This window comes from Artemia franciscana, chromosome 1 (genome assembly GCF_032884065.1).
Source record: "Artemia franciscana chromosome 1, ASM3288406v1, whole genome shotgun sequence".
In the NCBI taxonomy this organism is placed as follows: Eukaryota; Metazoa; Arthropoda; class Branchiopoda; order Anostraca; family Artemiidae; genus Artemia; species Artemia franciscana.
Window position 1 is genome coordinate 10,322,535 of NC_088863.1, and position 24,427 is coordinate 10,346,961.

At 35.4% G+C, this 24,427-nt stretch overlaps 3 protein-coding genes across 6 annotated transcripts in view; 1 reads left to right on the forward strand and 2 right to left on the reverse strand.

Annotated features, from left to right (window-relative positions):
• Positions 1 to 24,427, reverse strand: part of LOC136025399 (uncharacterized) — a 597,112-nt gene that overhangs the window by 358,203 nt on the left and 214,482 nt on the right. The gene's annotated exons all lie outside the window — the stretch shown is intronic.
• Positions 1,863 to 7,682, forward strand: LOC136028786 (DNA-directed RNA polymerase II subunit Rpb4-like). The gene is made up of 3 exons (XM_065707067.1): positions 1,863 to 1,986; positions 4,330 to 4,510; positions 7,508 to 7,682. Exons 1-3 carry the CDS (start codon positions 1,863 to 1,865, stop codon positions 7,680 to 7,682), a joined length of 480 nt encoding a protein of 159 aa, XP_065563139.1.
• LOC136025418 (small ribosomal subunit protein mS22-like) overlaps positions 14,959 to 24,427 on the reverse strand; it is a 38,202-nt gene continuing 28,733 nt past the window's right edge. Inside the window, exons 6-7 of the mRNA XM_065701447.1 lie at positions 21,479 to 21,805; positions 14,959 to 15,130 (exon numbers count right to left, since the gene is read on the reverse strand). Coding sequence (XP_065557519.1) covers positions 15,017 to 15,130; positions 21,479 to 21,805 — 441 coding nt within the window. The 3' untranslated portion in view covers positions 14,959 to 15,016. The remainder of the gene's footprint in view (positions 15,131 to 21,478; positions 21,806 to 24,427) is intronic.

The window sequence follows — 24,427 nt, forward strand, 5'->3', positions numbered from 1 at the left end:
TGTGCCTTATAAACTTTAAAAGTTCTCTCATTGCTAAAGAAATTGGAGCTTATCCTTTGCTCCTTTCTAAGTGGTGACGTTAAAAAGTTGGCCTACGACAAAAAAAAATCAACCTTTGAACTAAGACAGATAGAATTTTTTTCGACGGCAATCGATAGCTCTTGATGAGCTGATCAAAGTATATGACATCCATCTTTTTGGTACAAAAATTCCTTCATGAGGTATACGAGTTTGAAAGTTTCAAGGGGTTGACAACTTCAGTAGTAAGGTACACACTGAAACGAAATCTAGGCCGATAAAAATTGTAAGACATATAGAGGACTTGTAAGCAACAGTCGGCTGTTCGGTAATAATCACCTTCGGCAATGAGGGGTTAGCAACTTTTGCTAGTTGGTGTATCTATTATTTGTTTACAGTGCATTTGATGGTAAAACCAATTTGGTTCCAGTGGTAAGACATTTAGGACACTTGTAATTAATAATCTGCTGTTAGGCTACAGTCAACTTCAGCGATGAGGGGTTTACAACTATGCTAGTTGGTGTACCCATTTACTTGTTTCCAGTGAACTTTATGCCTATCACGGGAGAGGGACTTATAAGTAAGAATCGGTTCACTTTGGGCGAGAAACGGCTGTTAGCTCATAATCATATTCGGCAATGAGGGGTTTGCCACTTTTGCTAGTTGGTGTACCCATTATTTGTTTCCGGTGTATTTGATGGTAAAACCAATTTGGTTCCAGTGGTAAGACATGTTGGGGACTTGTAAGTAGTAATCGGCTGTTGGGCTACAGTCATCTTCAGCGATGAGGGGTTTGAAGCTTTTGCTAGTTCGTGTACCCATTTATTTGTTTCCTCTGAACTTGATGTCTATCACGGGAGAGGGACTTGTAAATAAGAATCTGTTCACTTTGGGCTAGAAATTTATGCAAATTGGTGCACATTGTATCTGATAGAATTAAGTGTTTACGCAACGGGTACAAACAATAACGTAAAACGTTGAGGTAGATTCGTAATAATTAGTGTCACCTATGGTATTTTAATCTTTAAAAGTTACGGATAGCTTTATAATACCAACTAGATTATATAAGATATTGTTCCAAGTTTTCATCCGTCACGATGTCTACGATTGAAAAGGATAAAGTTCAATTGGCTTCAAAGTCAATTTAGTCCTTTCTTTGGATATTATTTTGTAGTTGTTGTTTTTTCAATGCTGAGGAATAGCCTTTGGTCATGTGATAACTGATTGCGTTCTTGTTTGAACATACCGCTTTAAAAACTTCGATAGGCTGACAACTTCATCATTTAACCGATAGTGAAGAAACAAGCACAAACGAGAATGTAAAACAATGAGATAGTTTCGTAATAATCAACAGAATGTCATCTATGGTATTTTGATCCTGAAAAGTTAGGGATAGCTTTATAATACCAACTAGATTATATAAGGTATTGTTCCGAGTTTTCATCCGTCACGTCGTCTACGATTGAAAAGGATAAAGTTCAACTGGCTGCAAAGTCAATTTAGTCCCTTCTTTCGATACTATTGTTACTCTCGTAACACTTTAGTCGGCGAAGCCGGACAAAGGTTGCCGCAACACTTTATGTTGCCCGGGCAACGTAGGTCTAGTTAATTTTGAAATTGCAAGATCAGGGTCAGCGACTTCTAAATTTTCTAATCAGTGGAGGATTCTGATGCCAAGGTGGCAACAGGAGTAAATATTTAGTGAACTGAAAGAAAACGGACCAAATTTTCAGTCAGTTCTAGTTCACAGCTTCCGAAATGGGGTAATATTCTAGATGTGAGAGAGGGCTACCGCATTGAAAAGGTTAGCTAACAGCTAGCAGTTGAATCGAAATTTTGCTGGAATGATCAATGCGCTAGAATCAGATGTGTCATGGAGATGCCATATGTGTCATGGACCCAGATGTTTAGGAGAAGGGATCAAGTGTGACGCATCTAGGATCCAGTGGGAAGACTCAAATAAGCGAGGTGTTCAACGGCTCTAGCGGTGGTATCGCCAAGGGCTATAAAGGACGGTATCTCACCTTTCAAGTTAATATGACTTGCCAGAATTGGAACGACAGCCAAGTTTAAGATTCTTCTGCTGAGGTGTGACAAATATATCTTTTATTCTCTGAAGGGTATGGCTAAGGTTCAAAACGTCATCTGTATGCCAGATTGATACTAGAGCCAGATTGGATTATGACATACTCAGAGACGGAGGGCATTGGTCTTGAGCATCCAAAACTTGGTTATTGAAGACATTAGGAAGATAAAAATTATATAATTCTTAAATTGTTACACAACAATATACGTCTTTAGAAAATTAGGAAAAACTTGGAAGTCAATTTTTACTGAAGAAGGTCTTCATTTTTATTTATTTTGATATTTTTCTTGCAAGTGCCCGCCAATTTAAGAAATAAAGAACGTAGGTTAAAAATCAACAGAATATGAATGAAACAATTTATCATTATGGGGCTCCAGAAATGTAGCTTTCCCAATTGACGTAGCCTAGCCTAACTTTGATATTTTGGGAGGCTTTCTCCCCCTTTTCAGAAATTGTGCAAATTTGTTCAGGCTTTTTGATGGGTAACATTGAAATCAATTAATTTCATATATTTCGAATCAGCATCAAAATTCGATTCTTTTGATGTATCTATTGTCAGTGTCGTTACTAGCCAAAATGTTGGGGGGGGGCAAGAGATTTTACAGACTGACTGGTCATATTTACCGACTGTTTTTTTTTGTTAATAATTAGCATAATGTCCGTTTCGAATACTGTACGTAAAATCACTTCATGAGTTGGTAAAACTGCTGCATTTACCAACCGAAATTTAGATTTTGATGCATGCCATGCCACTGCTTTAATGCTGTTTATTTAGCCCAATGGAAAGTTGTGGCATCATCTGTAAAACCACGGCAGGAGTCGGTAAAACTCCTGCGTTTACCGACCAAGTTGAAAATTTCTGGAGACGACATGTCACTCTTTCGTTGTCTTTATTGAATCTAACAAATAATTTTACCAACTTATTTTTTTTACCAAGTGACCAAAAACATTGGGGGGAGCGCCCCCCTCTCACCCCCGTACATGACGGCCTGTCTATTGTTATTAAGACTCTATTTCTTAGAGTTTCGGCTGTTGTTGAGCGTGTCGTATGCTTATCGTTACCTCGGACTGTTTGAAAAAATAAACTCCATTTAAATTAAGGCTATCACTAATTGAGACCATTTTAATTAACATTGTTCTTTTTCTCTAGCAATGATTTTACACTTGCATTTTATTATGCTTGATTGAAGAAACCTCTTCTTTTCTGAAAGATCTGTTTTTCACAAAGACTGAGCAAAGGAACAAACAAAAAATAACATAACAATTCAGCTAAGAGGTCACAGTAATAATTTCTTATTACTATGAAGCACTTGCATTCGGTATATCAGGTAACTTGGGTCAAGGTTGTCTCAAAGAAAGAAAAGAATGCGACCCGACTTTTTGCAAGTTCGTCAATAGCTAATTTTGTTGTATCTGAGCTCATTGAAGAAGGCCTGAACAGGTTACGTTTTTTATTCTTTAGCCTATCTATAATTAAACTTGGTCGAGATTAGCAGCTAGGAATTTTATTTTACGTTTTGGTGATGTAAGTCAAAGAATATGGGTGACTCATAAGAGTGGTAACTTGCACTAATGTTTACCAAAAAATTCAACGCCATCTAGCATTTGGTGAAACTCGACATTTTTAGCGTAATAAAGAGAATAATTAATTCAATTACTGTAATTGTGAAAATTAGGGTAGTAATAAGTGAATGATCTCAGTTCCTGGCGTAAAAACGATTGTAAAGCTTGAAAAATGCCTAGTGTCAGCAGATGCTGGATGGCGTTGATAGTTTTTGTCGACACTAGTGCCAGTTTCCACTCTTATAAGTTACCTATTATATGTGAGCTAGGGATTTTATTATACCTTTTGACGGTTTGAGTCTCATATAATGCCAACGACATTGTCGATTGTGTTGCTCCACACCTGTGATCCAGTGGTCACAGTTGCTACGTCATTTTACGCGGATTAGGCATCAGAGGTTTAGTTCTGACAGGCAATGAAAACATTTGGTTCCAAAGGAAGATATAAATTAGGTTCCAAAGAGGGACAATTTCAGATTTCTCTTGTTTGATATAAAATAGTCAATCGGAATTTTGAACAGCCACAGGACCAGAACTAAAAAAGGTATGCCTATCCAGTCTTGCAATTATCTGCATAAGTGTCATAACAGAGATTATCTTATACATTATGACCCAACAGTGGTTTCACACCCAATTGTATTCCTCTTTTATTCCATTTTTAGAATTTGAGAATGCAGAAACGCTGATGTTATCGGAAGTTCATACATTATTGGAGTACCGAAAATCTCAGAATGAAAGCGAAGAAGAAGAACAAGAACTCTCTGAGACCTTTCTAAAAACCCTTGCTTACACACAACGCTTTAGTAAATTCAAAAATAGAGAAACTATTACTGCTGTTCGTCAGTAAGTTTATGCATGTCTTTTTTTTAAAAAGGGTTACTGTTTAATTTATAAATACTATTACCTCTACTACCAACAACAACCTGTTGCAGCACTGAGCCACCTGAGGCCAACACAGCCGTGCACGCTCCTCCTACATCCCCCAGGACTTATTATGACTACTATTCCATGCTTCAATTCGCATGGTATCACCATTATATAGCTGCTTAAGGTTAATGTCACCGTTTTATTGGGACAGAAAAAGGCTAGAATAAAAATTGTAGCCTTTTTGGAGCTGGTATGCAACTTTTAATTAAAACACCAGGACCAACCTTCTTTTTGTCTACTCCGTACAACAAGAAAAAAAATACACTCTTCAATAAAAATACTTTCAATTGAAAACTCATTTAAAAATTTCATATAAACCTAAGATTCTAGTATCAGATGCTGATAAAAAAGTTTCAATCCTATTAGAGTTTCAATCTTTAAATATTATTCTAAGGATTTTTGGTTATATTAAATAAAAGAAAACAAGTTTTTTAACTGAAAGTAAGGAGCGACATTAAAACTTAAAACGAACAGAATTGATTCTGTGTATGAAAGGGGCTATCCCCTCCTAAGCCTTTTGGATGACAGTGTCACACAGTCCAGATACTGCAATATTATCACCCGTTCTGTCAAGGTTTTTCTTTCTGACTTGACAGTAATAGTAGCAGAAATGCAGAATATACTACTAGCTACTAGATTTTTTTTTACTCAGTTGTACAAATACCGTGCCCACTTTGTGTGAAGAGGTCAAAGAACGTATTGCAGGTTTTGTTTGGAGTGCTCTTTTCAGTATAAAATGTTTACCTTTCCCCCTTTTCTGTTTCTATAATAACATTAATTGTTTGGTTTTTGTTGTTTTATTTTACTCTAGTCGCAACATCTCAAATAATATAATCTCTTGAAATATTCATGTCATCCACAAGAAAATTATCCCCATTATTGTGACTTGGGGCGTTTCCAGGAATTTTAAGTGGGAGGGTTAAAAACAATTACCACGTCAAATATGTTTAAAACTGATCATCCTTTCACCATAAATCTGCTCAATCTATCAGCTATAGAAAGCGGAATCGGACCATATTTTTAGCCGCTTGTTGTTTGACCTAAAGTCAGTCAAATGGGCATCTACGACTATCCTTTAATAATTTCCCTGGAAAACATTTAGCAAATTCTGCCTTTCGAAGCACCCTAGCTTCAGAACCTTATTTGTTATTACCTTAGCTTAATATTATTATTTTGGCTTGCAATCTTATCTTCTTTTTCTTCCAGACTATTTTAACTGTAAATATATATATATATATATATATATATATATATATATATATATATATATATATATATATATATATATATTCTCCCGGGGTCTTGGCTATTCTATTTTTTTATATTTTTACTGCGTTCACCATCTTATCGCCATAACTTCAATAATCGTAAAGCTTGGAAAGGGAATTAACATATAAAACCTTCTAAATTCATTAAGTCTCTATGAAACAGTTCATAGGGCTTCAATTACCAAAATGGCGTCAATTCATGGTGGGGAGGGAGGAGGTAAGTCGGGCGGCAATTTCATTATTTTATTCAGTGGAAATACTAAGAGAACATATTTTAATAGAAATACCAGTAAACTGGTATTTCTCAAGATCTGCGGGGAGGTAGAGGCTGACAAAAATTTAAATGCAACTCCCCCCCCCCACTTCAATCGCCAACAATTCTCTTACCATGGGCAGTAAATTGTTGATCTAAACACTATGAATAGCTTCAAATATCCCTAAGTTATTTGTAGTTTTTTTCATTTGTAATATTTTACTGCGATTATCTGATTACCAAGTAATTTTTAATTATTGTGTTTTGATTATGTGATAACAGCACTCATTTTATTTGCTGTGAAGGACATTGAACATACTTGCACTCTAAATAAATATAGAAAATAGGACTACCCCCTAGTGATGTCAAAGCTGTAATTCTAGCCATTTGATAGAAAACACAACATTAGGGTTTTATTTGGCAATACAATTGAATCAAGCTATGTATTTGGCTATATAAAAGTATCATAGCAACAGATAGAAGTACGATTTGCCGATTTAACAGAAGTTCGATGCAATCGTTGAACTTCCCTAAGTAACAAAGCCCTTCAGGAATAACACAAAATCACTTTTTCATTTCTCTAGTACTATATGTCCTTTTAAAATCTTTGGTGGAGACAATGTTGTGCAACAATAGCTAATAAATAATAATTAAGTTGCTGAGTAGATTAATAATTTTGAGCATTAATAAGTGATTAAGTAAAAGCCGTAAGGTTTTTAAATTCTCTTCAGTAAAAGAATGTAAATTGGTCAAAATATCTAAATCAAAGCAGAAAAATAAAGAAGAATTGAATTAATATTTCTGGTCATTCTCTTTGTTTAACGTTTTATCCACATTATTCTCTAGGTTTTTATAGTTTTTTTCTTCTTTTACTTTTTTTCGATTGCCCTGAGAATTGTTTATTATTTTTGGCGTTTTATTGTTATTTTATATTTATTATTGTTTATTATATGTTCTATTGTGTTATATTGTTTATTATTTTATTTTTTACATTTTATTATTTTCACTCACCCTTGTCCAACTAACAATCTTATGGTTAACAGTTGTTTCTGGTGGTAGAGTGTCTAATTTCAGTCAGCAGAAGAGTTTTCCAAATTATATTAAATGTGCCGGGAGGGAGAGAAAAATTCCTAAAGTCGTGACCAATCTAGATCATTTTTACAAACCCAAAAATGTCAGTATGCCAATTTTCAGAAAAATAGTACTGTTTGGCTTTTAATGGCTCGGCAACAAAAGTCCAGGCACAGCTTTTTATGCTGTTTATTTAATCGTTAATAAACTGTTATATAGTTTTTTCTATAAATTCAAGTCCTGTTTCATCGTTACTTGTCTTATTCACCGAGTGTTAGCTATGCTTTCAAAGTTCGTAATTTTCCTTGTGTTGTTATTTAGGCTGCTGATGTCGAAAAGATTGCACAAGTTCGAGCTGGCAACGCTGGCGAATCTTTGTCCAGATAGCCCAGAAGAGGCTTCCTCACTCATTCCCAGTTTGCTTGGACGATTCCAGGAAGAGGATTTGCGTCAAATTCTCGATGATATTACAACTAAAAGAAGTTTCCAGTATTGACCTTCCCTCTATTCTCTCTTATGTATTCATATTTTTTTTTGTACATGATTAAAGTAAAGTGATTCTGGTAAGGATTTGAACCAGAGTTTGTACATGTTGAGGAAAGCTAGGGAAAATTAATTCGGAAAGTCTTAAGTCGAATGCTCGTTATGTATTCATCAATCCTGTTTCAGTTATCGGCAAAGTATGCATTTTTGTTATATTATATTTATTGTTGTTCGTTATATGTTTTATTGTGTTATATTGTTTATCATTTTATTGTTTTCACTCACCCTTGTCCAACTATCAATCTTATGCTTAACAGTTGTTTCTGGTGGTAGGGTCTCTAATTTCAGTCAGCAGAAAATATTTGAAAATAACATTAAGGGTGCTGGGAGGGAGAAAAAAAATCCTAAGGTCGTGACAATGTAGATCATTTTTACCAACCCAAAAATGTCAGTATGCCAATTTTCAGAAAAAAACACTCTCTGGCTTTTAATGGCTAGGCAACCAAAGTCCAGACACAGCCTTAAATTATGTTGGTTATTTAGTTGTTAATTAACTATGATATAGTTTTCTTCTGTAAACTCAAGTCCTGTTTCATCGTTTCATTTCACCTGATTCATCGGTTAGGCATCCCCTTTTTGATCCATCCCAGTTGCACCAGTTGTTATAACTTCTTGCGCAATCTCCAAAGTAAACTGCGATTGAGCAGAACTTGATTACCGCTGGGTATATGATTCACTTTTGTACAACCAAGGCATGCACTCTTAAAAGGTAGCTTCTAGGCAGAGGGTTGTGGTATGGGTATATTATGGAAATGATATTGTTGAGTCAGGTTCGTCATTTGGCCTCTTTTTTTAAGTTATTATTGTATTACAGTTGGTGCAAAAAGGCTAGTTAGTACCTTATGCTGCACGCTGAACAAAACGTCAGTTTTTTCATAAATACAGCGTTTGTATTTTGTAAAATTGTTTCCGAGTTTCAGAAAGACCTGTAAAATTAGGGAATTTGTCAGGAAACAGGACCCAAAGTCACACAATCTGTCAAAATAAACCAATATAAATGGTCTAAAACTGACAAAAACCTGTTCGTTTGGTTTTGCCTTGAACATAATTTTAATTTATTAAAAATATTAATTATTTAATTTATTTATTAAAAATATTAATTATTTTTAATTTGAATTAATAAATATTGATTGATTGATTGATCAGAATGTTAATATTATTAAACTTCTTGTTCTAGAATTTGCAAATATTTTCATCTTTTCTTCCAACATACCCTTGGGTACCTGGTTTGAGCCTCCCTGTCCGAAATTTTCGCCTTACTTGTACTGAATTAACAAAAATACATATGAGAAATTTTTTTGCGTTTTGTAGGTTTTTTTGGTATAGTTTGTCTAAATTTAGCTTTTTATTTACTTCTGCTTCCTTGCCATGTTGGCAATTTTTTAAGATTGTGTACCTGATTTGAGTGCCCTGAATAAAAAAAAAATATCAGCGAAATGAAAAACTTCGTAGGTATTGAAAGTTTCAATTGCGAAAATAGGATTAAAATTTGACAAGACTAAGGGGAAGAAAGTTCACACATCATTTTTGATCTTACTCTGTGAACATCTTTAATGCATATTTGTGGAATTTAGTGTATAGCAAAATGCTACAGGGTGAAAGCGAAAGGCGCTAGATTTAGTCAGGTGGCGATTTTGCTTAAATGTCAGAAGCTGTCAGATTTGATTTCTTTTGATTTTTAACTAATACCATTTTTGTGACATAAATTATATCGGCTTTAAAAATGTAGATCATCTACTTTTTGGTAGTTTACATCCCAACGGTAAGAGCAAGGTTGCATCTAGAATTAAGTGTTAAACCCCCCCCCCCCCTAAAAAAATGCTTATCATACTCGTAAAAACGCAACAAAAATACATGCACTAATATTCTTTTATTTTGGACAACCAAGGATCGCAAGAATTATTCATCACTGAAACAAGGATTCTTTCTTTTCCTATAGCCCGTTAAGATGCATGGGGAAACATTCAAAAACCTAACGGTAACATTTGAAAATCGATCAATGAGCATGTATTTTTCAAAGTGGAAAGCATGCGAGTGTTCGAGATTTGGTGATTCTCCAGAACCATTTGTTTTTATCCAGCACAAGTAATGCTTTGTATAATAGGGGAGACCGGGGCTATTCCGGACGTTTTTCAGATTTTCGGTTGTGTCATTTTCCGTACTGGACCGATCACTGTGTTTATACTTCCTTTTGGAAGGTAAACTATTTGGCAATCCACACCAACAACCTCATTGTCCTATCTACAACCACATTTTCAGAAATGAGATTTTCCCAAGTTTGGTCATGCTGTCCGAAAATGCCCCGCCATGGGGCATTTTCGGACACCCCCGGGGCATGATCGGACATGCCCCACCTCTCAAAGAAAAGTACTGCACAAGTGTTAACAAACTTCGTATATTTGTGTAAAAGTAAGAAAAGTAATTAAAAGTACTGGTACTTAACCATCACTTTATATTAAAGGCTGAGAAATCACGTGAAAACACATGTCCAGCAATGGATCTTGCTGTCCCACCTGAGGAACTAGGATCTGGTAAGACTAGGACAATATCCTTTTTGTCGACCGTTGCTTTGTCCTCAATCTCTGGGAATACGAACTTCGGGCCAATCTTTCTCAAAAACTTGACGTCAGCAACATCGTTATCGATGGACTCGACTAGCCCAACGTAATACACACACGAGGACTTGCTTTTTCCTAATTCAAACTTGACGAGAACGAACTTTCCGATTTGGATGGGAGAAACCGGTCTGTCGCTCGCCACAACATCATCCTCTCCCAAATCAAGTGACATGTCCGACTCATCATCACAAATGTCATCTGGCAGTTCGGGTTCTGATGAACTGGTCTCCGAAACTGAAAGCCTGATGAAAGCTGATGGTTTTCGCTTATTTCCCACCTTGGTCTGTCGACGACCGACCATTTTCTTGGTTTCAGTGATTTTCTTTTGTGGCGTTTTTTTCTTGGCTTTCTTCGCTTCTCTGTTTTGCTTTTCTTTTTCCAGCTGTTCTTTTTCAGGGGTATCTGTCAGTATGCGGGTTTTTCCTCTTTTTCTTATATTCGAAGGATTTCTTTTTGTTGGGTCAATCCTTGGGTGCGGCCTTACAGACTCGGGGGTGATAGGAGCTGTCCCGGATGTACCGGGAGCGGGACCTTCAGGTTCAGAGTCCTGGATAACTTCACCGTGATCTGCTGCCTCTGTAGTAGAGTTAGTAGTTGCAGCTAGTGGAACGTCAGTAACGAGAGCAGGGAGAAAATCTGATTCGCCAAAAGCATGACAATTGAATGGGAAAATACCGGGCCTTTGAAACCCAGCAACAATGTTGCTGGGGCAGAACTTATCTAGGAACAGTTGTCGGGATAGCTCGGCTACTTCATGGATCAATATTCTGCCACCTGGATGTGCTATAAGCCATTTGTTGAAACTATTACGTAGCCCATTTTTAAAAGGTCCATAAACACTGATATCAAGGGGTTGCAGTTTATGTGAACAGTGTGGGGGGAACGTCAGCACAACAATTCCGTTTTCTCTGCAAAAGTGAACAATTTCAACGGAGATATGGCTGCCGTGGTTATCCATCAAAAGCAAGTGAGGATCTTCCTTCGTCGATTTTGTTTCACTTTGAAAATGCTTGATAGAGAGGAGGAAATTGTCATCCGTCATCCAGCCGCTTTTGTTAGACAGACCTAAACTTCCAGGTGGGCCCAGGTTATACATCCGGCAATTCACATGAACTCTAGGGAAGACAAAAACAGGAGGGATAACCCGTCCGGCTGCATTGATGAAAGCTAGCATAGTCGTGTTCTCTACCCGCTCTGCTGAAGCAATTTGTGAGACTTGCTTAGCCCCCTTCCTGGCTACAACCTTGGGGGGATCCAAAACAGTAGGGATACCTGTTTCATCACAGTTCCAGATTTTGCTAGGTGGAAACTTATGCCTGCTGTAAACTTCTGCTAGGTTGTCATAGAACTTGCTGACCACTGGAGCATTAAACCCGGAAGCACGTGCTTGACTAGTATTTTCTGGAGACCGGATTGATAGCTCATTTCCTCTCTTCCTAAACGAAGAGAACCAGTCTAGGCCTGCCCTTCCCTTTTCCGTCCACGTTAAGGGCATCTTCACATTAAGCTTTACTGCAAACTCATAGGCAAGCTTACGAGTTGAAAGCCCTGTCAGCCCATGATTCATCAGCGATGCGGCTTTTAAATATTCGGTGAGTTGCTTTTCTTGCTCTCTAGTAAAAACTTGCCAAAATCCACGTCTCTCAGATGGCAGGACCTTAGCCGGAGATTTATCAGTTTCCAGAATATCGGGCTGGGCATCCAGTTCAGCACGGTATCGTCTAAGGGCATCATTAACTGTTGACTTTTTGAGTCCAAAGTTCTCCGCAGCTGCTCTGATAGAGCTACCATCTTTGACGATCGAAGCGACTGCTCTTTGTAACGTTGCTAGATCAAGGGGTGGTTTGTCTCGTTTTCGCTGATACGTTCGTACCATTTTCTGAAAAGAAATGAAGTATTAGAACTGATAAGAATAATAGTGAAACTATCAAATTATCAAATATATTTTATTTTTTATGTTATTCCCCCCTCTCCCTCTATAAAGTCCTGCCAGTCGTTCTTCCAAGAATTATCTAACTGCACTGATGTTAGGATTTTGATGTTAGTCAGAATTTTAGCTTTAAGAACAACTGCACAGGGGCGATTAGATTAGAATGCAAAGTATTTTTAACGTTATCTCAAGAATAGAAGAGCTTTATTATGTGCATTAAATTTTTACTTCATTAAATACAGATAACTTGTGTTTAATTTAATATCAGAATAGCTTACAGTCTATCTTTTTCCACTATTAAATAATAGTGCAATTTCTTTTAGGTTTAAAAAATTACGAACTTTCAAATTTAGGTACACCTTACCATTTTAAAACAATTCTAAAAACAAATCCTAAATAGCACAATTCTACCTCCATGAATAGATGGATCTAAAACTAGCGAAATAGATGGATCTAATGGATACGTTCGTACCATTTTCTGAAAAGAAATAAAGTATTAGAACTGATAAGAATAATAGTGAAACTTGTGCAGGTCTGTGCAGCTTTATTTCAAACTCTGGCAAGAGTTTTAACACTTCACTTTGAACTACACATGATGGGGGCATTTTCGGACAGGCAAGAAATAATGTCCGTACATGCCCCGTAATCTGTGTCCGGAAATGCCCCACAGTGACCTTTAATAAAAAGATGGCTGCCAAAAAAATAAAATATGAAATTATATACATTACTTATAATTAGAAAGTAGCCAATAGATCACTCTCTTACCTGCCGAAACTGCTTTCCCCTAAAGCTTGCAGAACGCCTGAAAATTGACAAGGAACATACAGCTAGAAATTTAAATTTACCTCCAAATTTGCATCTGACCCTCTCAAAGGAACATTTATTACTGAATTCTAGTCAGAATTTGATCGAACGTGCGTTACATGCTCGCCATCTACTGACATTTTTGTCAAATTTTTGTATCGATATCTGAACGAGCAATATCGTTTGTCCGATCATGCCCCCGTCCGAAAAAGCCCCTGTCTCCCTTACTGACAAGAAAGAAGAAGAATCTGTTTAAGTCTACGATATCTGTGCTTTTTAGGGAAAATATTTAAGCCTGTCGTTTGCACACTTCCCCTCCTACCGATAGGTTTTTCTCATCAGTTTTCCCATGTTTCTGGAGGAACCATTAGCTTATTTCGCAAAGTTGATTATATTTTTTTCAAAGTAGTATTTCTTTGTCAAAAAGCTGCTTGATTAGTTATTTCAAAGATTCGTTACTCAGTCTTTAAGCATAAATTAACTTTGAGATGGTGCAAAGCAAGACGATTTTACAGTAATTCTGGGGGGCTAAAAAAACATGGAATTAGAGCAATCACGCATGTACGCTGGAAAGGCTACAAGCCCCCATGGAAATCTCAGAATTACACCCATATTGCTCGTATAATCTTCCTGTTGGTTGAAAGTTGGCCCCTTCCACCGAAAGGTATTCCTACTTACATGCTAGTCTCAGAGTAATCTAGAAAAAGAAAATACAAGACGCGTTGCCTTTTTGTACCTTCATTTTGATTAATTTCAAGGAAGTTTTCGAAGTTAAGCATAGGAATGTACATCGTAAAAATAACGAAGAAAATGATGTACAACAGTAACTATTGTTCTTTGTCTAGCCATGAAACAACACATAAAGCTTTTTTCAAAAATCGAATTGATTACAAAAGTTGTAATCAAGAAATATCCCTCGTTTATGTCTTCAGACAGGAAGGGTGATATTGACCCGAAATAACTCATGAAAAATGATGGCCTTGAAATGCACCGTCCTAAACGATAGGCATGCCTGGACTTACGTGTCTTGTATCAACGGGCAAAAGAAGAATGAGTTGTTTTCAAAACAAATATCAACAGCCTGTGCGCATAGCGAAAAAGCATAGATATCCAGTACTCTATTCTAATTATTAGGGTAACGAATTGCCCTTTGCCCTTGCTTTCAGTATAATGAAAGTGAAAATTTACGGTTCATAGTAGCCCCTCTTCTTTATTGGAGGAAAAAAAGGAGGTGACATTTAGCCTACTTGAAAAATAAAAACCAACAGAAATTGAGTAAATTTTCCAATATATGAATGCCCCAATACCTTAGAGTTGGCATAGACTACCCTGGCAAGAAGGAAGGGGGACTGCACCCACAATAAACTCCCACTTATTGAGCTAAAGTTATGTTTGCATTTATGAAATATCGTTTAAACACACCCAATTTTTCCTCAACTCGTAGTTTCCAAAACGAGTGTTTTCTTAGATTTTTTCAATGAAAAATATACAGAGGCAGTTTTTGGGGAGAAGAGGAGGGACTTGCCCCGAGCGCTGAAATTCTAGGGGCGCGAAATTTCGAACAATCCAACATTTATAATAATTTGCTAATTTTGAAATTCAATTTTTATTTAGCAGATGGTAGAAAGTTTAAGCAGATTGAATATGAAATTTTCAGTATTCCTATATCTTTCCCCATATAAAGTAAGAAAATTCAGATTGAAATAGATGAACAATTATGTTAAAATTTAGCCTGAATATTTTTAGGAGACGGTGGGGGGTTGCGCTAATTAAAAATTTGCCCTGGGCGCAAGAGAAACCAGAACCTGCACTGAAGATATGATATAATGAGACAAAAGATAGAACCATAGTAGATAGACTAAAACACAGTCCAACGGTTGATAATAAACATTTTTTCGTTGATTATACTAAACAAACAAAAAAACTAAACAAATGTTAAGCTGATACTCTTGACTTTTCAATTTCTTGATTCTGCTTCAAATACTCTTGGTAGCTCTGGAGTGCTAATTCTAATTGATGTCTCTTTAACGAATCCTTTTCTATATACTCCTGAAATCAAATAATACAATTAGTATTTTAGTAAGCTAACTTGTTTATTGCGCGTTGAGAAAATAATTATATAGGTGAGTCATCCAAAACTAAAGCGCTGCATTACGAGTTGTAAATGCTCATTATGTACTAGTCGAACCTTTCTACTGATCAGCGAAGTGTGCATAATGGTTGTCATTCAGGTTGCTGATGTAAAAAATATTGCACAAGTTTGAGCTGGCAACGCTGGCGAATCTGTCCAGATAACCTAGAAGAGGCTTCCTCGTTCATTCCCATTTTACAAGTGCAATTCCAGGGAATTTGGCTTAAACTAAGTTCCCAATTTTGACTTTCCCACTGCTTTTAATTTTAAGTGTAATCATAAAATTTGCAGGTTCAAACCTTTTTCAACCATGATTAAACTAAAGTATTTGTGGTAAAAGCTTGAAATAACAGTTTCTTAACATTGAGGAAAACCTGGGAAATTTAAATCGAAAATTTTTAAGTCGAATGCTCATTATGTAGTTAATCAATCCCAGGGGCGTCGTTTCGGGGGAGGGGGAGTTGCCTTCCAATAACTTTAAAAAAATTATTATATAGCCAATGCTCCTTGACTAACCGGATATGGACCCATCTCCCCTCAATAAAAATGTTGGAGCTACGCCCTTGATCGATCCTGTTCTACTGGTTGGCCAAGTGTGCAGATTGTTAGATATCTTCTTTTTGATCCATCCAGTTGAAAGCACCAGTTGCTATAATTTGATTTTTTACAACCTAGGCATGCCTATTTAAAAGGTAGCTTTAAGGCAGAGGGTTGTGGTATGGGTATGTTATCGAAATGGTATTGTTGAAAGAGGCAGGTTTGTTGTTTTGTCTTTTTTATTAATTACTCTTGTATTAGGAGTTGATGAAGCTAGCTAGTATCTTATGCTGCACACGAGCTAAAACGTCAGTTATTTAAAAAGGGTAGCGTTTTGTATTTTTTGAAAATTGTTTTCCTATTTATCAGTAACCCAACCTAAAAGAGCATTCCAATGATAGACTAATTTGGAACAATATTATCATCTTCCTACTGCCGCAAAGCTGGCACAAAATTTTATTCGTCTACTTAATATACTGAGCCGTAAATTAAACAGTATTGTCAAAAAACTGGTAGATATCTAAAACCATGCATCTGCTATTTGTCAATTTTTTATTATTGCTGGGATTATGATTGTAGCTTAAAGAAACATTCCAATGGTAGACTGTTCTGTGGTGGCGCAGTGGGTTTGACCTCAGCTTGGTAGTACGGGACCCAGAGATCAAATCATGCTGCAGAAATGCACCGCAGGGACCTTAGTAGTCAAGAAGCGTCGTTAATCTGATACAAAATAAATCCAATGGTAGACTAGTTTGGAAACACGATTATCATCTTTCTACCACTACAATGGTAACAGGAAATTCTACACGCCTACTCGAAATCCTAAGCATTACATTCAACAGAATTGTCATACAAATAGACAGCGAAAGCGATGCATCTGCTTTTTGCCAAATTCCTTAGGATCGGAAAATTTGATGAATCAATTAGGAATAAAAGAGAAGGAACAAACTTTTTTTAGGTATCAAGAAGAGGGACAAGTGGATAGTGGATAGCCTTACGTACCAAGGCAGCGGTATTAGTAAAGATGATGGATGCACTGTGTACGTAAAAAGTGGAGTACGCAAAGCACGATGAATCTTTCTGTGGTTGCAAAACTTTTAGAAGAATGAGAAGATATCTCTTAGAACTAACCATTGCTCAATATTACCACAATTAATTTCGCCGTTCAAGGGCAATGGCAATCATCGAATTGCTTATAATAGCGCTTATTGGATGTTAATAAATACTCAATAAGAAAATAACGTCGAACTCATAAAGATAACGTCTAACTAATAAAAACTCAATAAGCTGCATTTGGTTCTTTTCTGGATAGAAAATTATTGGTGTATTTATTTATTTTTTGTTATAATTTATTTAGCAGCATAAATTTCTGTCCTATAGTAGCGCACACTGCAGGGCTCGGAATTTGATTCTGGGAATGAAATTATGTGAAAGGGTCTCCATACTAATCCAAACAAGAAGTATTAGGATAAATTGCCGTGCAATGGCGGACGGGATTGATCTCTCATTGGTAATACGCAATCCAGAGCTCGAAAGAAACCCGCTGCAGGGTCCAAAATTTGATTCCGGTGATGAGATTATGCAAACGGGTCTCCATACTAATTCAAACAAGGAGAAGTATCAGGATTTATCAAAAATCTTCCTGTTTGAACTATTCATAAGATATGCTATTTTTTCGAGGTTGGGGGGGATTACAAAAAAAACTACAAAGCGCATCAAAAAATTTATATATGTTTTTGTTAATTGACAATTGCAACTACAACAAATCAGATGACTACACCTCAAACAGAGCATGGATAGTAGTACTATCCTAGAACCAGTTATTTAACCTCGTATTAACAGATCAAAATAATCCGAACTTACTATAAACACAAGCCTGAGAATACTATAAACCATACATTATATACTATAAACCTTGGAAGATTATGCGAGTGTCTCCATAACAACTCGAAGAAAAAGAAGCGTCAGGATGAAAGTAAAAATCTTTTAAAATTTATAGAAAGCCTTTGGATAACTCAAAGAAAAAGAAGCGTCAGGATGAAAGTAAAAATCTTTTAAAATTTATAGAAAGCCTTTGGTTTTATAGAACCTTTCTTTAAAGATGCTACCGAGCGACAAGATTTTTAACTCTAATGTTTTTTTTCTTTCAACTATGATTTTTTATACAATAGCAACGCCATAGGCATAGAGAGGGAATGTTAGACCACTAGAATGGTCATTATTTCCAATTTCAAATTGCTCACGTAAAATTGATTTTGCTCTCCAATCGACATTCAGTAGAGCGTAGTAATTGCACTAAAGTAAAAACAAAAACAAACGACCATGGATTGTCAGTTTAATTGACATATACTGACATTTATTTCTTAAGATTTTGACAATTTTTTATTCATGTATGTAAGGGAGGTAAAAAACATTTAAAACGTATTTTGTTTTCAGTAAAGTGAAAATTGTGTTCTGGTTTTGAGAATACAACGGGTTATCAGCCTTACTCATGCTAATTAATGCTGCGCTTGGGTTTGACTCGGCTATTTATTATAATTTCTGTTATTTTTGAGTTTCATTTATTTATTGATAGTGATTTGTGGTAGTTTTACTCTTGGAAGATTATTTGACTTAATCTTTGCCCATTCTTGGCTTAATGGAGCTCTTTACTTTTCTTTGAAAAACTTGTCTTGTGGAAAAAGTTTTTTTTTAATAATTCCTGTTCGTTTTTTATTGGCATAGTCTTTTTGATGGAAAAAATAATATTGTACATCTTTTTCAGTTTAATTTAATAGCTTATGAAGTTGACCAGAAATATAAAACTTAATATCATTCCCAAGAGATTCTATTAATGCTCTTTGACAACCTGGATAAACTTGCGCTTTTTTTTTATTTATTTAAATTGTAAGAGCAGAAATAGTAATAGTAGTATCCCCAAAAGTTCCAACTTCATGCCCCCATTTGTTATCGATATATGGCTGAGGTATCTTATTGACAACCAAAAAGACAATGCCTTTTTATTTGCTTTAAAGGAACATTTAGTTTTAAAGCACAATGGGCCAATTACATAATTGTTTGGAGTTGAGATGCCCAATATCCCTAAAGACATAGTTGCTGGACCGTTCTACTATGCTGAACAAAATGGCTGTCTCAAAGTTTTGACTGGATGCGTTTGGAAAATGAATGAGCTTGAGGGAAGGGCTACTTGCCCCCAATCTCCTGTTACTCTTAAAAAGGGCACCAGACAATCGCGCTGTAATTGGACTGCAAGGGAGAGAACTTCCACTTTCATATATCTGGTACAAACTTTAAACAAGTAAAATCACAGTGATAATATTTGAAACATATTTTGTTTTCAGTAAAGTGCAAATTAAGTTCTGGTCTTGAGAAGGTATGGGGGTTGTCAAAGACATAATTTCCATAACTTTCATCTACGCTGACCAAATTGCTATCTCAAAATTTTGATTAGATGTATTTTTGGAATTGATGGGCGTGGGGGGGCCTTGTTGCCCTCCAATCACTTTTGATTAATAAAACGGCACTAGTCCTTTCGATTTCCAATCAAATGATCCTTTTTCGAAGTTTCTACTACATCAAATGGCCATCTAAAAATTTCTATCAGATGCATTTCGAGAAATCATGAGGTGTGTGTGCGTGTGTGTGTGTGTGTGGGGGGGGGGGGGGGGTATAACACTCCAGTCAACCTGAATCTTACAAAGGGCACTAGAGCTTCTGATTACCATTCCAATGTGCCCCCCCCCCCAAAGTTTATACAATCACCCTTTCTATATGTGCCTTCTATGCCCACAGGGCATAACTTAAAACCCTTGCCCTGAGGGCTGTGGGGGGGGGGTTGTCATCCTAAAAGACATAATTTCCGGAACTTTCCTTACGTTGAACAAAATAGCTATATAACAAATATCATTAGATATGTTTGGGGAAATGGTGGGCGTGGGGGGGCGGTTTGTTACCCTCCAATAACTTTCGACTATTAAAAAGAACACTGGCCTTTTCAATTTCCAATCAAATGAGCTATTTTCGAAGTTTCTACGACAACAAATGGCCATCTCAAAATTTGTATCAGGTGCATTTCGGGAAAATAAGAGTCGTGGGGGGGGAAACCACCCTCCGACCACTATGAATCTTAAAAGGGCACTAGCAGTTCTGATTAGCAACTCAATGATCCCCTCCAAAGATTATACCATTATCCTTTCTATATGCCCCCAGGGCAGACCTTACAATCCTTGCCCTGAGGGCGTGGGAGGGTTGTCTTCCTCAAAGACCTAATAACCGGATCTTTCAATTACGTCGAACAAAATGGCTATCTCAAAATTTTGATTGGATGTGTTTGGGGAAACAAAATTTTGATTGGATGTCTTTGGGGAAATAACGGGCGTGGGAGGGGGATTAGTTGCCCTCCAATCACTGACGACTATCAAAAAGGGCACTGGCTCTTCCACTTTCCAATCGAATGATCTATTTTCGAAGTTTCTATGACAACAAACGACCATCTCAAAATTTCTATCAGATGCGTTTCGGGAAAATACGACATGTGGGAGGGGGTATCCACCCTCTGATCGCTCTGAGTCTTAGAAAATGCACTGGAATTTCTTATTATCAATCCAATGAGCCCCCTCCGAAATTTATACGATCACCCTTTCTATGTGAACCTTATAAGCCCCAGGGATAACTTACAGCCCTTGTCCTGAGGGCTCTGGGGGTTGTCATACTTAAAGACATAATTTCCGGACCTTTCAATATTGAACAAAACAGGTATCTCGAAATTTTGGTTGGATGTGTTTGGAGAAATGGTGGGCGTGGGAGGGGGGTTAGTCGCCCTTTGATCGCTTTCGACTATTAAAAAGGGCACTAGTCCCCTCATTTTCCAATCGAATGAACTCTTTTTGAAGTTTCTAAGACAACTCCTTCTATACAAATTGCCCTGGTCTAAACAAATAATACATTGTGCCCACATCGCTCTTTACTTACCCTATGATAAGACAAAAACTATGAAACAACATACTTTGAAACAAAAATTAAATATTCTAATGAAAAACAACTCAATTTAAACTGGAATTTTAGTTAAAATTTTTAAACTGAAATCAAATTTTTAAAAAGCAATTAAAATTAATTCCTTTTTGGTAAGGTTAGGCCCTCTTGTTTTGCAGATTGTAGAATAATAATTTTCCATCCTGATTTTTCAGCAGAACTTTAAATTTGAAAAATTTATTTATTTTCTGGTTCTTCTTACGGATCATTTCCCATTGGACAATGTGGAAGGGTCTCAGGTTTTAGGGAGGGATAGGGGGTAAAAAAGTCAATTTTTCCATATTAGAAACCAAATTGAGTTGTCGCATTTTCAGTTACAAATTAAAATGAAATTAGATCCTACAGAGAACAAAAAAGAATGGAAGATATAAAAATTAAATCTAGAAAAAAGAATTAGAAAAATAGATCTACAAGGAAAAGAACAAAAACTGAACGACATTATAAGGTTATTGTCAAGGTCTTACAATGAAAAAGAAAAGAAAAGAACCGAAGACAAATTATTTCAACAACAAAAAAATGCACCTGGACATTTTACCTCTCACAGTATCTCATGATCTCCTTGATTTATATAATTTTTTTCTGTACATTTTAGCATACTTTGTACTTAAATAATAATAACAATAATAATATATATATATATATATATATATATATATATATATATATATATATATACTAAACAGCAAAAGTCAGAATACCTTTAATAAAGCCATATCATCTTCTACAGTAGTCGTCAGACTGAAACCATGATGAACAAAATTATATAGTTGTATCAAGTCTGCTATATCCTCCCTTTTCAAGTTCATAAGCAGTGTCTTTATTAAGCTGTCTATTCTTTTCTCAATTGTCAGATATAGCACCATAGGCCCATAGTGTCGTGTTGACCACAAAAGATCGAAATCCTCATGTTTTTCAATGTGACTATATGTATCACGAGTCACGTGTATGTACTGTGGGTCATCCGGTTCAAATTGTGCACAGGCACGGTCTAATATAAATATGTAACTTTTCTTCTCCAATAGTCTCTAAAATATATCTAATATAAATATATAATATAATAATACAATATAATATAATAATTATATAAAATTAATTTGAATTATATAATTATATATAAGCTGCCGGCTAATATATGTAGCTATATATGTAGCTACAAATATGTAGTATATATGTACTACTGTACTACTAAGTACATATGTAATACGTAACGTACTACTAAGTATATATGTATATTACATATATAAATTGATATATGTGGCTAATATATATAGCATATAATATATGCTAATTGCCAGCAGATTCATTTGGGCTCTCAAAAAGGGAACTAGAACTTTAAATTTCTAGTCATTTAGTCCCCTCTGATGTTTACCCCTTCCATAAAAACCTTAGATTTTATCTAAGGCCATCCGGCTCAAATTGTGCACAGCCACGATCTAATATAAATATGTAACTTTTCTTCTCCAATCGTCCCTAAAATAAATATGTAAATATATATAATTATATATATTATATTATACATGTTATATTAAATTATATATATATATATATATATATATATATATATATATATATATATATATATATATATATATATATATATATATATATATATATATATATATACATAATTATATATATATAACAGTCGTGACGTATGGCTGTAAGGAATCTTGTGATAGTAACTGGTGCAGCTGTAATCGAAATGGCATCGAATTCGACCTAACTTGCCAATCGTGCAAAGGAACTAGTTGCTCATATACTGAGGGCCAAATCAAAGATGAAGAAGACATGTCATTAATTAAATAACTCTGATGAATTTCCAGACACTTCACAATTTCAAATTATCTTTCATTTTTTGTTCAAATTAAAATCAATTTTTTAACTATATGTGCGTTTTTTACAACATCTAAGTACCCTGTGCGATTCTTATCTTAAACATGAAGAAGAACACAGAAATTAACTTTTAAATTAGATTGAATTTTTTAGAACCCAAACGAATAATTAAGTACCCAAAAACGAAGTGGTTGAAAATAGGGTAAATAACACAATGAGCACTTTCCATTCATCCCCAATGAACAAACTTTGGTCTTAAAGATGACGAAGACTACAAAAATCTTCTTTTAAATTAGATTGAAATTTTTAGAACTCAAACGAATATTTAAGAACCCAAAAACGAAGTGGTTGAAAATGAGGTAAATAACACAATGAATACTTTCCATTCATCCCCAGTGAACAAACTTTGGTCTTCCAGACGACGAAGAATACAGAAATCTTCTTTTAAATTAGATTGAATTTTTTAGAACTCAAACGAACATATAAGAACCCAAAAACGAAGTGATCGAAAATTGGGTAAATAACACAATGAATACTTTCCATTCATCCCAAATGAACAAACTTTGGTCTTAAAGATGACGAAGAATACAGAAATCTTCTTTTAAATTCGATTGAATTTTTTAGAACTCAAACGAACATTTAAGTACCCAAAAACGAAGTGGTTGAAAATGGGGTAAATAACACAATGAATACTTTTCATTCATCCCCAATGAACAAACTTTGGTCTTAAAGATGACGAAGAATACAGAAATCTTCTTTTAAATTAGATAGAATTTTTTAGAACCCAAACGAATAATTAAGTACCCAAAACGATGTGGTTGAAAATGGGGTAAATAACACAATGAATACTTTCCATTCATCCTCGATGAACAAACTTTGGTCTTAAAGATGACGAAGAATACAGAAATCTTCTTTTAAATTAGATAGAATTTTTAGAACCCAAACGAATAATTAAGTACCCAAAACGATGTGGTTGAAAATGGGGTAAATAACACAATGAATACTTTTCATTCATCCCCAATGAACAAACTTTGGTCTTAAAGATGACGAAGAATACAGAAATCTTCTTTTAAATTAGATAGAATTTTTTAGAACCCAAACGAATAATTAAGTACCCAAAACGATGTGGTTGAAAATGGGGTAAATAACACAATGAATACTTTCCATTCATCCCCAATGAACAAACTTTGGTCTTAAAGATGACAAAGAATACAGAAATCTTCTTTTAAATTCGATTGAATTTTATAGAACTCAAATGAACATTTAAGAACCCCAAAACGAAGTGGTTGAAAATGGGGTAAATAACAAAATGAATACTTTCCATTCATCCCCAATGAACAAACTTTGGTCTTAAAGATGACGAAGAATACAGAAATCTTCTTTTAAATTAGATTGAATTTTTTAGAACCCAAACGAGTGATGAAAATGAGGTAAATAACACAATGAATACTTTCCATTCATCCCCGATGAACAAACTTTGGTCTTAAAGATGACGAAGAATACAGAAATCTTCTTTTAAATTAGATTGAATTTTTTAGAACCCAAACGAATAATTAAGTACCCAAAACGAAGTGGTTGAAAATGGGGTAAATAACACAATGAATACTTTCCATTCATCCCCGGTGAACAAACTTTGGTCTTAAAGATGACGAAGAAGACATAAATTTCCTTTTAAATTCGATTCAATTTTTTAGAACACAAAGGATCATTTAAGTACCCAAATACGAAGTGGTTGAAAATGGGGTAAATAACACAATGAATATTTTCCATTCATCCCCGATGAACAAACTTTGGTCTTAAAGATGACGAAGAAT

Excerpts from the sequence above, each read along its gene's own strand:
- LOC136028786 (XM_065707067.1), top strand. The coding sequence starts at position 1,863 with ATGATCAATGCGCTAGAATCAGATGTGTCATGGAGATGCCATATGTGT. Across the intron at positions 1,987-4,329 it reads GGAAGACTCAAATAAGCGAG|AATTTGAGAATGCAGAAACG; the intron begins GTGTTCAACGGC and ends TTCCATTTTTAG. Across the intron at positions 4,511-7,507 it reads ACTATTACTGCTGTTCGTCA|GCTGCTGATGTCGAAAAGAT; the intron begins GTAAGTTTATGC and ends GTTGTTATTTAG.